This window comes from Silene latifolia, chromosome 3 (genome assembly GCF_048544455.1).
Source record: "Silene latifolia isolate original U9 population chromosome 3, ASM4854445v1, whole genome shotgun sequence".
In the NCBI taxonomy this organism is placed as follows: domain Eukaryota; kingdom Viridiplantae; phylum Streptophyta; class Magnoliopsida; order Caryophyllales; family Caryophyllaceae; genus Silene; species Silene latifolia.
This window is the reverse complement of record NC_133528.1, coordinates 148,054,788-148,067,991: the sequence shown is the minus strand read 5'-3', so window position 1 is coordinate 148,067,991 and position 13,204 is coordinate 148,054,788. Positions and strand designations below refer to the sequence as shown.

At 36.9% G+C, this 13,204-nt stretch overlaps 3 protein-coding genes across 4 annotated transcripts; 2 read left to right on the top strand and 1 right to left on the bottom strand.

Annotated features, from left to right (window-relative positions):
* Window positions 1–371: 371 nt before the first annotated feature.
* On the top strand, window positions 372–3,826 carry LOC141648377 (uncharacterized). Its single transcript, XM_074456984.1, has 6 exons — window positions 372–878; window positions 1,630–1,705; window positions 2,475–2,605; window positions 2,706–2,776; window positions 3,335–3,416; window positions 3,584–3,826. Exons 1-6 carry the CDS (start codon window positions 465–467, stop codon window positions 3,602–3,604), a joined length of 795 nt encoding a protein of 264 aa, XP_074313085.1. The 5' UTR covers window positions 372–464; the 3' UTR covers window positions 3,605–3,826.
* A 93-nt stretch (window positions 3,827–3,919) lies between these two features.
* Window positions 3,920–8,013, top strand: LOC141648376 (putative disease resistance protein RGA1). 2 transcript variants are annotated; one of them, XM_074456983.1, is made up of 2 exons: window positions 3,920–7,444; window positions 7,555–8,013. In XM_074456983.1, the coding sequence occupies exon 1, from the start codon at window positions 4,141–4,143 to the stop codon at window positions 7,432–7,434; it is 3,294 nt and encodes a 1,097-aa protein (XP_074313084.1). In that variant the 5' UTR covers window positions 3,920–4,140; the 3' UTR covers window positions 7,435–7,444; window positions 7,555–8,013. The 2 variants fall into 2 exon arrangements, with proteins under 2 accessions (XP_074313084.1, XP_074313083.1); XM_074456982.1 differs by having other exon boundaries at window positions 7,537–8,013.
* A 3,275-nt stretch (window positions 8,014–11,288) lies between these two features.
* Window positions 11,289–12,822, bottom strand: LOC141648375 (putative acetyltransferase At3g50280). The gene has a single exon (XM_074456981.1). The coding sequence runs from the start codon at window positions 12,739–12,741 to the stop codon at window positions 11,437–11,439; it is 1,305 nt and encodes a 434-aa protein (XP_074313082.1). The 5' UTR covers window positions 12,742–12,822; the 3' UTR covers window positions 11,289–11,436.
* Window positions 12,823–13,204: the final 382 nt, after the last annotated feature.

Here is a 13,204-nt window from a genome sequence, read left to right as displayed (position 1 = left end):
CCCGCGAGTCCTCCCAGTCCCAGAAAAATACAGACATTTACTGTAGCATTCACTGTAGCATTCATCATCTCTCCCTAATTTCCTACAACATTCTCTTTACACACCTGAAAACAGAAATCCTTGTATATCAATTGATTCATACTCCCTCCATTCAACTCCACTTTGCAAGTTTCTCTTTTGCGCACTATTCACAAGCGGACATTCAACTTCAATTTTCTCTCGATACATAAGTGAAAATATATTCATGTGGGATCTTATTTAATTCGTCTTTAAGAGTACATTAAAAATATCTAACTTTTATAATTTTTGCAAATACGCAGCTAATGATATTTATCGCGTAAAAGCTGCGTTGACAAACGTGATAAAGCAAACTTGCAAAGTGGAGTTGAATGGAGGGAGTATTCAATTTGCATTCATCAAAACCCAAATTCATTACTCTCTCTCAATAATTACAATTCCAAATAATGATTAGATTACCAATATGCTTAAAATTAGGTCTTAATCTCTTAAATTCCACACATTTTCCTCTTAATCAATCATCACTATCAATAATCACCCAAAAATCACCATACCCACTTTCAATTTCATCTAATTTATCCTCAATCCCAGTATTTAGAACAAATTTGCAAGAATTAAATCATACCCACCAAAGATTTAAGCTGTTTTCATCGATTTCTAGTGAAAAGATTGGAACTTTTGGTAATGATAATGTTAATGAAGGTGATTATAAAAAGGGGTTTTTGGAATTATCAGATGAAGAACTATTGAATGAATGTGAAATGGGAACATTTAAGACTTCTGGTCCAGGTGGTCAACATAGGAATAAAAGAGAGTCTGCTGTTCGTCTTAAGCATCGTCCTACTGGTATTATTGCTCAGGTTGATTATCTTTTGTGTTTTGTTGTTGGGTTTGTTGTGTGTTTTTCTGCGTAATTTTCATTTTGGGTCATTTGGAAGCCGTCTTTTGGTGTAGCTGTTAGGGGTTTCAGGGTAAGGTTGCGTATATCTGACCCGTTGTCCTGCAATTTGCAGGAATATTGATTCACTGGGGTAATTATTGCTCAGGTCTTGCTATTAGGGGGTTGTAGGGGTAAGGTTGCGTATATCTGACCTGTTGTCCTGCAATTTGCAGGAATATTGAGTAACTGGGGTAATTATTGCTCAGGTCTTGCTAATTAGGGGGTTGTAGGGCTAAGGTAGCGTATATCTGACCTGTTGTCCTGCAATTTGCAGGAGTATTGAGTAACTGGGGTAATTATTGCTCAGGTCTTGCTAATTAGGGGGTTATAGGGGTAAGGTTGCATATATCTGACCTGTTGTCCTGCAATTTGCAGGAATATTGAGTCACTGGGGTAATTTATTGGTCAGGCGTATTATCTTTGTGTTTTGTTGTTGGGTTTGTTGTTTATTGTTCGGCCTAATTTTCATTTCGGGTCATTTGGAGATGGTTTGTTGTGTTGGTAGTAGGGGGTTGTAGCCGGTAGGGGTGAGGTTGCGTATATCTGACCTATTGTCCTGCAATTTGCGGGAATATTGAGTCACTGGGGTAATGTTGTTGTCGTTGTTGTTGGGTGCATATTGTTATTGATTTGGTGGTTTGAATGTAAGTGTGAAATTTGATGAATGTTAGGCTTCTGAAGATAGGTCCCAACATATGAATAGGGCATCTGCATTGGCGCGATTAAGGGTACTTATAGCTCTTAAAGGTAAAGTCTTGAGAATTTTTACCTGGAAGCACTGAAGTATTCTTCATTGATTGATTTTGGCCATGTTCTTTTGGACTGAAATTTGTCGAGGGGAAATGAATTGAACTGAAATACTGAACAAAAATGAATTGAAATGAAGTGAGCTGAAATTAAGTCCAGAGAACTGGGTCTTGTTGGATTATGTATTGTTCCTTTTAGTTGAGATTCGAGTTTTAATTTGAATGATAGTAACCGAGTCATGGAGAAATGCCAATTATAGCTTCACATGGAGAAAAGCAGACTGTTTGGACTCCATAGTATTTCATGACATCTTTTTGTGATTGTAGACTCTACAGATGCATCTGATTAGGTTATACCCCGTATAAGTCGGACATATATCTGTAATGAAGGATGGCAATCTGTGACTGTTTGAAGGCTTTACTTTGTACAGTTATATTATTTGTCTACATTACTTTGAAGGTCTGACAACCAAAAAATACACCCTCTGTCCCCGTCTATAGTTTTATAGTATTTGATTTTGGATTAGTTTATTTCCCCTTATGTTACGACATTCATTTGGGTTAGGAAATGGTTAATGGCGGTGTGAAGAATCCTTATCCCATGACATTGATCTCGTATGCTAAGTTTTAGCTGAATTTAAGTTTACTGAAGTTGCCTCTGTATTTCTGTTTTCCATCTGTGTTTTACCCACCTTAAGAGTGAGAGTTCGTGTTAGCCGACAATATTTTTTGAATAGATGCTTTATTGTTGTTGTCGGTATTGTTTATAGTGAGAAGACCTGTGGATCTCGAAGCTTATTCTCCTCCAAAGCAGTTGCTTCAGATTCTTCCTCCAAAATCCACAGTCAGAGGTTCAGACAGTGGTTCACAAATTAGAGCAAAAAATCCCAAATTTGTTGAGGTTACTTCTCTTTCTTTTGAGCATCAATTCGATGTATGTTGCAGTGCGACATGTAAACTGATTTCACAGTCTAAGAGGAGTGATCTCTTTTCACGTTCAGGGAATGCAAGCATTGTTGGATTTAATCTATGCAGTTAACGGCTCAGTAGCAGATGCTTCTAAATATTTGGGGTAATTTCATATTATAATTTTTATCGCTTAAACTTCATGCCTAAATTGCACCATTTGTTATGTGACGGGCGACTTTAACAATTCATACAACAAACACACAACCAACTCCCTTTTGAGGCACTTGGTTGTGCTTCTGGTGCTCCTTTCTTATCATTTCTTATAGTGTGAAAGGCATAAAACCTGTGTAAAGATGTAATAAAGCATTTCATGATAGCAGACTAGGCTGCCTTTAGGAGGATCTCGAAATTGTATGCCCCTATGTCTCACCCAATTGTATTTTTCTGGCCCATCTTAGACTCTTGGCTAGTACTCGCATTTGTTTATGTTTCCTATTTATTTATTTTTTTCCTCTTGTCAACAAAACTGTTTTACCCTCATTTTGTTATGAGTTATACCCTGTGACTGGTGTACCCGCCCATCATTTCAATCTAACCTCTATGTACTTCTGCAACTTGCATAAAAAAATTATCCAAAAGCACAGCGTAAACAAATGAGTGAGCCGGAGAGAATATTAAATAGCAATTTGCAAGTCTAGCCTTACTCTCGTTGCTTTTGTAGGTTAAGTACAGGGGCTTTATCCCGGATCATACTCTCTGATGACAACCTTCGATTAACTGTGAACGAATTACGAGCTTCCAAGGTACTACCAACTCAATCTTGTTTTCATGTCATTTCCAAATTCAAATGGCCCTAATAATTTGCATTTCCACACCACTTTTTTTTTTTTTTTCTTAAAAATTATCTCTGCCTTCTACTTTGCTAAGATCGGATCGTGTTATTAAATGTATATTATCTCTGAATTTGCAGGGGATGAAGCCTCTCAAGTAGCGAGGCAATTTGAGATCTTTCGATCTAGTGAAAGAGAGTGTTATATTTTAGAAATTATGATGAAGATTCTCTTCATTTGTGTCTAAAAAGCAAATGATAACAATTGACTGGATGGAGTAGTATTTCGCAACTAGTCATATAACAATTCTAACTAATACAAGTGGATAATATAATATACAGTACAAGATTATTTATAATAACAGAAGTATTGTTGACATGTTCTAATAGTTGCTATGGATTTTAGAAGGGTCATATTATTCGAACGCATTAACAAATACTCGGCTTTGCGGGTGCCAGTGTTGCCGTTTACTTACAATTATTATCGTAAAATAATTGTAGAAGTGGAGATGTGAGCTCCTTTCTTCCGTATCATCCTTGAATCAGTCGAACAATTACAAGTTGAGTGGTGGCATGTTATATATACACATATCATTCTTGTATCACATTTCATTCCCTCTTTGACTCTCCTTTCATTTTATCATATTTCATTCTATACATTTCATTCTCTCACATTTCATTCTCATCTCTGCAAAAATATGGCTGATTTGGGAACCTTGATTAGCATTGCGGACAAGGTCTTTCAACTTTTACAAACTCTGGTTATCAAAGACATGAAAGACAGGGATTCCGATCTCGGAATCCTGAACAAGTCAATCACCTCCATCAAGAAAATGCTGTTTGACTTGGATGCGAAGCAGCAGCTCTCCCGTGAAGAGCAAACCTGGGTTGAGGAGCTCAAGGAAGTTCTGTATGAAGTTGATGACCTTTTTGATAAGGTTATCACTATCGCCAAGATGAAACAACTTGATGATGAGAGAGCTTGGTTCTTAAAGAAGGTCTTACATAAGGTGAGTCGTTTCTTTTCGTCTAAGAATCGTATCCTTCTTAGTTATAATACTTCTCAAGAGGTTAAGAGCGTCCATCAAAAGTTGAATGTTATAGCCAGTAATCACGATAGGTATAAGTCTAATGCTGACCCTCAGTCTCGTGATTATGAGTTTGTTAACCATTTGGAAAGGAGAGCGGACACTGATTCCGTTTTAGATGAGAATATAATTGGAAGAGACGATGATATGAAGGTTATTGTAGATATGCTCCTTGACCCTAATGTTGAGGAAAATATTGGGTTTGTTGTTATTGTGGGAATAGGGGGCTTAGGGAAAACCACTCTTGCCCGACTTGTATATAGTCACAATAGGATCCAAACTATGTTTGAGAACAAGTTATGGGTATGTGTCTCCGACCAACATGGAAAAGGATTACCCGTGAAAAAAATTTTAAGGAACATGATAGAATCATTAACTAAAAAGCCCTCTTATGTCTCGTCAGTCCCGACCATGCAATCTGTGCAAGCCAGACTTCAAGAGGAATTAGGAAAAAAGACATATTTGCTTATATTAGATGATGTATGGACAGAAGATCCGTATGAGTGGAAGGAGCTGAAAAAATATTTGACAACTGCTAGAAGAGGCAGCAGAGTTGTCATTACTACCCGTTCAGAAAAGACGGCTGAAGTTATATTAGGAAAAGCTACTCACTCTAAAAAGTATATGTTAAAAGGTTTGTCTGATGAAAATTCATGGCGTTTGTTTTTGTTGACTGCGTTCGATCGAGAACCCGATGAAGCAAACGACCATGAATTGATTAAGATTGGCAAAAATATTGTTAAGAAATGCTCGAATGTCCCCCTTGCTGTAAAAGTTCTAGGAACTCTATTATATGGTCAAAGAGATAGATGGGAATCATTTGAAAAGAATAGGTTACCTCAAATTGAAACTACCAAAAATCCAATTATGTCCATCTTAAAGGTCAGTTATGACAATCTTGAACCTTCAATGAAACATTGTTTCAGGTGTTGTGCTTTATTCCCCAAGGATTTTGAAATAGACAAACGGAACTTAATTAGTCTTTGGTATGCACAAGGTTACACTGATAAGAGTGAGGACTACTTTTTAGTCTTACTAAAACGGTGTTTTTTCCAAAATGTGGAAAGAAATGTGTGTGGTGATGTCATATCAGTTAAAATGCATGATTTAATGCATGATCTTGCTCTAGAAGTCGTCGAGGATGAGATAATTGCGGCAAATAGTCTACCAAACATCTTAAGCAGAAAAAATCGCCATTTATTTCTTGATGGGAGAGAATGGACCAGCAACTCTTTTCATGAAAGAAACATGGTGAAAACTCTAGTAGTTAATTGGTATTGGCTAAGATCATTATGCTTATTTGTGCCAGATTCTGAATTTTTATCGGAGTCGATTGGGGAATTGTTACACTTAAGATATCTCGATCTCTCTCAAAATAAGAAGCTCAAGACACTCCCAAACTCAATTGGTAAATTATATAATTTACAGTGTTTAGTTATGCGTGACTGTCGTGGGTTTAGCGAGTGGCCAAAAGATTTTTGCAATTTGGTGAATCTTAGGCTCTTGGATATACGCGAGTGTATAAAGTTAACGTCCATGCCTTTTGGTATAGACAAACTGATTAACCTGCGTGACCTAACCAACTTCGAGGTTGGTGGTGTGAGTTCAATCAAGGAGCAATATAGAGGGCAGTTGAAAGATTTAAAATCCCTCATTAATTTAAGGGGCCAGATTAATATCGCAATTCGTGGAAACTGTGCAAGTGAGAACGAAGATGAAAGTGAAGACAGTTATCTAAAGCACATTAAGAACCTGGAGGCGATTCATGGAAACCTTCCAAGTGAGAACGAAAGTGAATGTGAAGACAGTTATCTAAAGCACATTACGAACCTGAAGGCGGTAATTATACGGATACCTGCCAGACCTCGTCTAACCAATCAAGAGACTCTGATTGCAAAGCTGCAGCCAAGTGAATATCTCATGCAGTTGCAGTTGAACGGATATAATGGTACCGAAATTCCAAGGTGGGGAAGAGCACATGATGACTGGGCGATTATTCTTCCCAAACTTGTCAAGATTGAGCTTATTTGGTGTAAGAAGTTGCATGGAATCCCATTGTTGAGTAATTTGAAGCATCTTAAAGAATTGTCTCTTTTCAAGTTGAATTTGGAGTATGTGGAGATTAGTGGTGGTTCCGGGTCAAATAATATACCATTTTTCCCATCCCTCGAGTATCTCAATATTTGGAGTTTGGACAGGTTGAAAGGATGGCGGAAAGGGGTCGGTAAAAGTGATAGCAGCAGTAGCAAGTCACATTGGCTACCACCATTTCCTCGCCTCTCAACATTAAAAATCTACTCGTGCCCCAAGTTGACATCGTTTCCTCCTTGTCCGACCCTAGAATTTCTTGAGATGAGGGACATCAAAGATTTGTTGAGCATATCAAAAGGAGATGGAAACTTAGATATCAAGAACTGTTCTTCCTTACGAAGCCTTAAGATCAATGAGTGCAGAGGATTGACAAGTGTTTTAGGAGCGTTAGAGCATCTCACTGCCCTGGAGTCGCTTTCACTTGTAGATATAGATGCTGAATTGGACTTAGGTCACATGCCTTGGAGCTTCCTACATCAGAATCTCCGTTCCCTCGAGTTGAAGTATTTTCGCACCCTGCGAGATCTGCCCAAGGAGATGATGCACTTAACCGCCCTTGAAAACCTCTATATTGGTTATTGGTACTCGTTGAAAAGACTACCGGAGTGGATAAGATACTTATCATCACTTCAGTGCCTCACGTTGGATTATTGCCCCGAGCTCAAATCACTAGGCACGATTCAATACATCACTTCCCTTCAGAAACTTACTATCAAAGACTGTACAAGCCTAAGCAATGAATGTCAAAAACCAATCGGCAAGGAGTGGCCAAAAATTCGAGACATCCCGCACGTCTTCATCACCGAGCAGTGAATAAATAAAGGTAATCTTCATATGGATGTTTGCCCTTCACTAATTGTGTAATCTTCTTATGAAAAATGTTTGGTTTTCAATCTGATATATTCACCTGCATAGCTCTCGTCCGTCCTCCAGCATGAGATTTGATTTCGGGAGGTTTGTGTTTGACTGACTTCGTCATAAACATTGGGAGGATATTGATGTTCAGTTGGCATCGGCTGGTTAAGTTGTGGGATATGCGCAGATGTGTGAGGCGCTGAGTCAAGGCAATTACTCGTTCCCCTGGAAGTTTTGGCGACTGACTTTGACGAGGAAGTGAGGGACCTGACAACTTGAATTCTCTGTTTCATTTTGTGTTCCAGCCACGTCTATTGATGTTTGTATGGAACATTTGCGTGGTATTGAATATCAGTAGACGTTTTTTTTCGTGTGTGAAGCAAAATTAAAATTACTCGGTAATATCCAATAAAGTTATTGTAATGATTCCTAAATGTATGAATACTGATAGTCTGATACGGTATTAATGCCCTTTTGTAAACGTAAGGTGCAAAAATTTGTGTCTATTTTAATATAATTCAAAGTACTTATGATTGGATCATAAGTTGGATTGGCTACCTTGGGAAAATGGATGATGCGGTTAACAGAATTGTTCAGTTTCTGGCTATTATATGGAATATATTGGTGCTACGAAATAATATCATTTTTAGAGGTGCGAGACTAGTTCCAGATGTATTTTTCAAGTTAGTTTCACAATCATCTTACTATGCTTCAGAAGCAATTCAGCTGGGTAATGTTGACTTAAAAGGGGGGAGGGTGGATGAGCTAAGTCCAAAGGAAGATCTCAGGTATAAAATTAAAAACTTTATCCCTTTCTATCTCATCGGTAAGGAATCGTCATGCCTGATAACTCGCATTAAGGTTGATGCTAGTTGGTTCGATAATTTGGAGGCTTCTGCCGGTTGGGTAGCTTATAGTAATGAAGGAAGTATTTTGTTTGAGGGGAGAAGCAAGTTCAAGGTCAATCGAAAGTCAAGTCAAGCTCTTGGTATCAGGAATGTTCTCGAATGGGCCATCCGTAATAGGATATTTCATTTGAACATTTCGGCTGACTGTCTACAGGTGCTCTACCAAATTGCAGGGATTGAACAAGAACATCATCTTGCTAAAGGGGTGCTTGGAGATATTGCTACCTTACTCCCATCTTTTCACTGTTTATGTTTTAGTTTTGTACCTAGGAATCTTAATAAACGAGCTCATTGCTTAGCTAAAAGGGCAATGAGCATGTAATCCACTTTTTTTACAGCTGCCAAAAAAAAAAAAAAAAAAAAAAAAAAAAAACTATTTATGCTTCAAAATGGTGTTGATCATTTTTGTCTGTTACAAGATTGAAAGCAAATATACAAGTATAAATTTGATGATTCATGAAACGGGTTTGAACCCGTCAACACTAAAACTGAACTTGTCACTCTTTACATGTCCAAAAAATTGTACTTTGTATAACATTGATACGAAGTATTTCGATTAGATGCAAGAAATGGGTACAATTGATGAATTCTGCATTTACAGTAATAATCCTCATTAGTTTCTCCTTGAGTATGAGTTATCGACTCTCATGACCATGTTCATTACTGAATATTACAAAGACATCATCAACAGTTAACATTTTCATTTCTCTACTGATAACAATTTTAACGTGCCACCTGTTCTGACTTTCAAGTTTTGACTACAGTAAAAAGAATGGAAGCACCACAAAAAAATAGGAGAAATTAAAGGACAAAATAATTTCCCCCTGTGGCCCTGCCCATGCATTTGTTAAAAAACTTACGAGGTTGAGCAATAACAATAGTAGTTCTTAGTATTGGAGACTTGGAGTTGTTAGTCTTGTTATCAAGAATTTTATTTTATTTTAAAAGTTCTTTTATTGGATTTAAAAGTTCGTTCTTATTTTTAAGAACCAAGTTCTAAAATAAGAACTAAGTTTATAAATATTGAAAAATGTACAACAATAAATATAGCTTTGTAAAATGTGTTAAACCATTTAACATTATTCATTCTATAGTTTTTTTTTTCATCTAATAAAGTTCTTCTATTGTGAAAAAAATTGTAAGAAATTGGGGCTGTGGTATTATGACATGACATGTGAAAAACTTTATATAAAGTTCTACTAATACTCATGCTTTAAAACAAAAATAAGTACTCCCTCTTATTCTAAATAACTTTCCCTATTTCATTTTTCGTCTATTCACAATACTCTCCTCATTTCCTTATTTGGCAAACTTTTATACTTATTTTAATCATCCCACCCCACAACAATACCCACAATACTCATACTTTATCTTATTTTAATCACCTTAACCCACAACAATACTTATTTTAATCACACAATACCTTCCCTCTCTCTAATCTCCTACCCCACTACAATACTTTACCATATAATACTCCACTCCCTTAATTCCCGTGCCCTCCATGAAAGAGGAGGGTTATTAAGAATAGAAGGGGGTACATTTTATTTCAAAATTCTACAAATTCAGACTATATTTTTTTTTATCATTTTATATTCAATTGGTCTCCCTTGTGACGGGTTACCATTTGTGGCGGATATTTTGTGAGTAAAAATGGTAATAAAATGGGTTAATGGAGGAAGGGGACCACATGAATAGTGTTGCAGAGAGAGAAAAAGTGGGTACTTTGTGAGGTAAAATGGTATCCGTCACTCTTGAGTGACGGATATGTGCCGTCACAAACAAGAATTTGTGTTTTATATTATTCTTACCTTATTTAAATACAAGTTTTTAATAAACTTACCTATTTACACAATTTGGGCCACAGATTGGGTGGGACTTGACCCTAAATGGGCGGTTATCATCATATTGTCTTTTTCAAGTTCAGGTTGAAAAAAGCGGTTATTTTTAGGCTTGATCAATTTGTCGTGTTAGAACTCATAGGTTGGCACAAACGTAAGAAGATCAACAAAAAATTGACACCTAGCAAATTTGCCTTGCTACAATAGTACAATGTACTCCCGTAAACGCAAAAAAGACACAATGAACCTTGGACAACCTTGTCATGAGCATGACTTCATAAATGGACCGCCAAATATAGTACTGATCATTGTATAATTATAATGTCTCGACTTGAATAATAAAATAACCCGATCATAATGACTCGACTTGAATAACCCAATTCAACTCCCGAACTTGACCCAAAGCCTGTATAATCCGATCTAAATATTTATTATGATAAACTGACCATTATCCATAAATAACTTAAAAATAACATATACGAATTCGAAATTACCTAACCCGAAATTTTGCAAACCCAAACCCGACCGAGTTGACCTGTTTGCTAGTTCTACTCCTATTTATTATGATACTCCCTTCGTTCCATAATAATCTTCTTAGTTTGACTTGCACAAAATCAAAGATTACATACTTTAACTCGGTTTTTCTCCATTTTTATTCATTCATATTTTTTCACATGATATGAGGAGGTTGTGAGGGGTGTTAACGAGCCGAGCCCGAGCTTGGCCTTGCTCGGCTTGTGCTCAAGAACCAAAATTCGAGCTCGAGCCGAACTCGAGCTTACCCGAGCTTGAAAAAAATGTGCTCGTTATAAAGCTTGCGAGTTTTAACGCGAGCTCGAGCCAAACTCGAGTCCAAATCGAGCCTATATATAAAACTGTTTATTTTTTATATTTTTTTCTTCGATATTTTCAATAACAAGGCTCGAAAGTTACATGTAAAAATATTTGGCAAATCAGCGAGACATTTGATATGTGTGATACGAAAATAAAATCATGATAAATGTTTTTTTTTTTTATAAAATATGAGCAATATCTTATGTAATCACACAAGTTCGAGCCGCTCGCGAGTTTTTTGAGTTGAGTCAGCCTTTGCTCGGCTTAACTCGTTAAGCTCTCGAGCCAAACCCGAGTCGAGCCCGAGTCGAGCTTTGGCCAAGCCGATCTCGAGTAGCTCGCAAGCTGTCTCGTCTCATTAACACCCCTAGTTGTGATTATCAAGAGACAGCATCCATGAACTCCTCATCAGATTGGATTGCAATCATAGTATTCAAAGGTAAACAAATCTCAAGATCAATAGACCCTTCTCCATAACAACCTGGGTAAGCAGCAACAACCCCTCCAAATTTATAACCATACCCACTCCTAACTGCTACAGCCTTACCCAACCCGAATTCATTTCCATACATATCAAACCGTGGTGAATGTGTGATCGTCAAGCTGTTGGAATCAAACAGGTTAGCCGCTTGTAATACAGACGGAGAGTTCAACCATGCCTTGATACTTTCACGAAAACACGACGAGTCGTTATGCTTTCCTACAGCTTGGTTCAACAAAGAAGCTACCCAGCCTAAGTCCTGCTCAACCATTTCTTTTACTGTTACTTTGCACTCAATGTCACCTGTGCAATTACCAAAATAATTTTCGGGTAATTTAGGGTTTAACCTAGACCGGTAATTTCCCACAAAGACGCATTTTAAGAGGTGATCATGGGTCAGACCGGGTTTGGACCGAACAATTGTTCTCCAAACCAAAGCTGTTAAGGCCTGTAAGGACGAAATTTTATTGTTTCCACTTTGGTTACGAGCTTGCGATTTTAATCTTGCCACGGCCCTAGACGAAAATTTGAATATTTTCTCGCAATTGTCAGGAAACCAACGGTTATGGACCGGTAGGTGCGAGTTTAACACGCTTTTATTACTACCCTTATTATAATTATTATGTATTTCAGACCATAAGTTCATGAAATGCCAATATGAGGTTCCGTCTAGTATAGTATGGTTTATGGAGCAACCAATAAACACGCCATCTAAGAGTTCAGTGACTTGAACCGATAACAAAGGTTGGTCATGACCGTCATGGTTCACGGCCTCATTGTGGTCGAAAAATGAATGAACCACTGACGGAATATCATTACTTACCGGAAGTACATGAGATATTGTTAGGTCTAGGGTGGCATGAATGAACCTAGCCCCAGGTCCTTTGACACAATCCACAAAGATTACGCTTTCATGTCGATTTTCGTCTACATGTGTAACGAGTCGACCCGCTAATGGAGAGAAATGAACCAATGTTTGGGAAAGTGAGTCTTTGAGAGTGTCAAGGAATTTGTAGATGGAAAATAGTTGACCATTATTAGTGAAATGTGAAGGTTTAAGGAACATTAAATCTTGTTGAATGTATTGTAAGGATAGCATGGATAAGTCCATTGGAGCCAAGTAGTAAGGTTCTTTAGAGTTTTGGACATTATACTTTGGTTTGATGAAACTTTGGGATACTTGCTTAACATTTGCTGAATTCATCCTTTCAAATTTGTTTGTAGGCTTTTATTTTTTTTTTATTTTTTTTTAAGATTTAGGCTAATCTAACAATCTAACATGTATATGATTAATGATTGTGAGTTTATGACTTGTGATTTATAGCGTGGTTTATGATAGCACTAATATTCCTAGACTTGTCCATATCTGCCCCGACCCGTAAACCTGGGTCGTTTTTTTCCCGGGAAGTCTCGAACTGTGCCCGTTTGACCCAAACCTGAAATAAACGGTTAATATTGAAATTTGTAATTAAAATATTTATATTTATATATTTGAAATAATAATTAATTTTTTTTTTTAGTTTTTAGTACTTTAAATTATAAATATAATTAATAAATCAATTTTATATAACTTATATTACCTTTAATCATAGAATAAGTATTAAATAACTTAATTTCTCTAATTATTTCAATATAATTAATGTTAGCATTGAATATTATTAAAATAT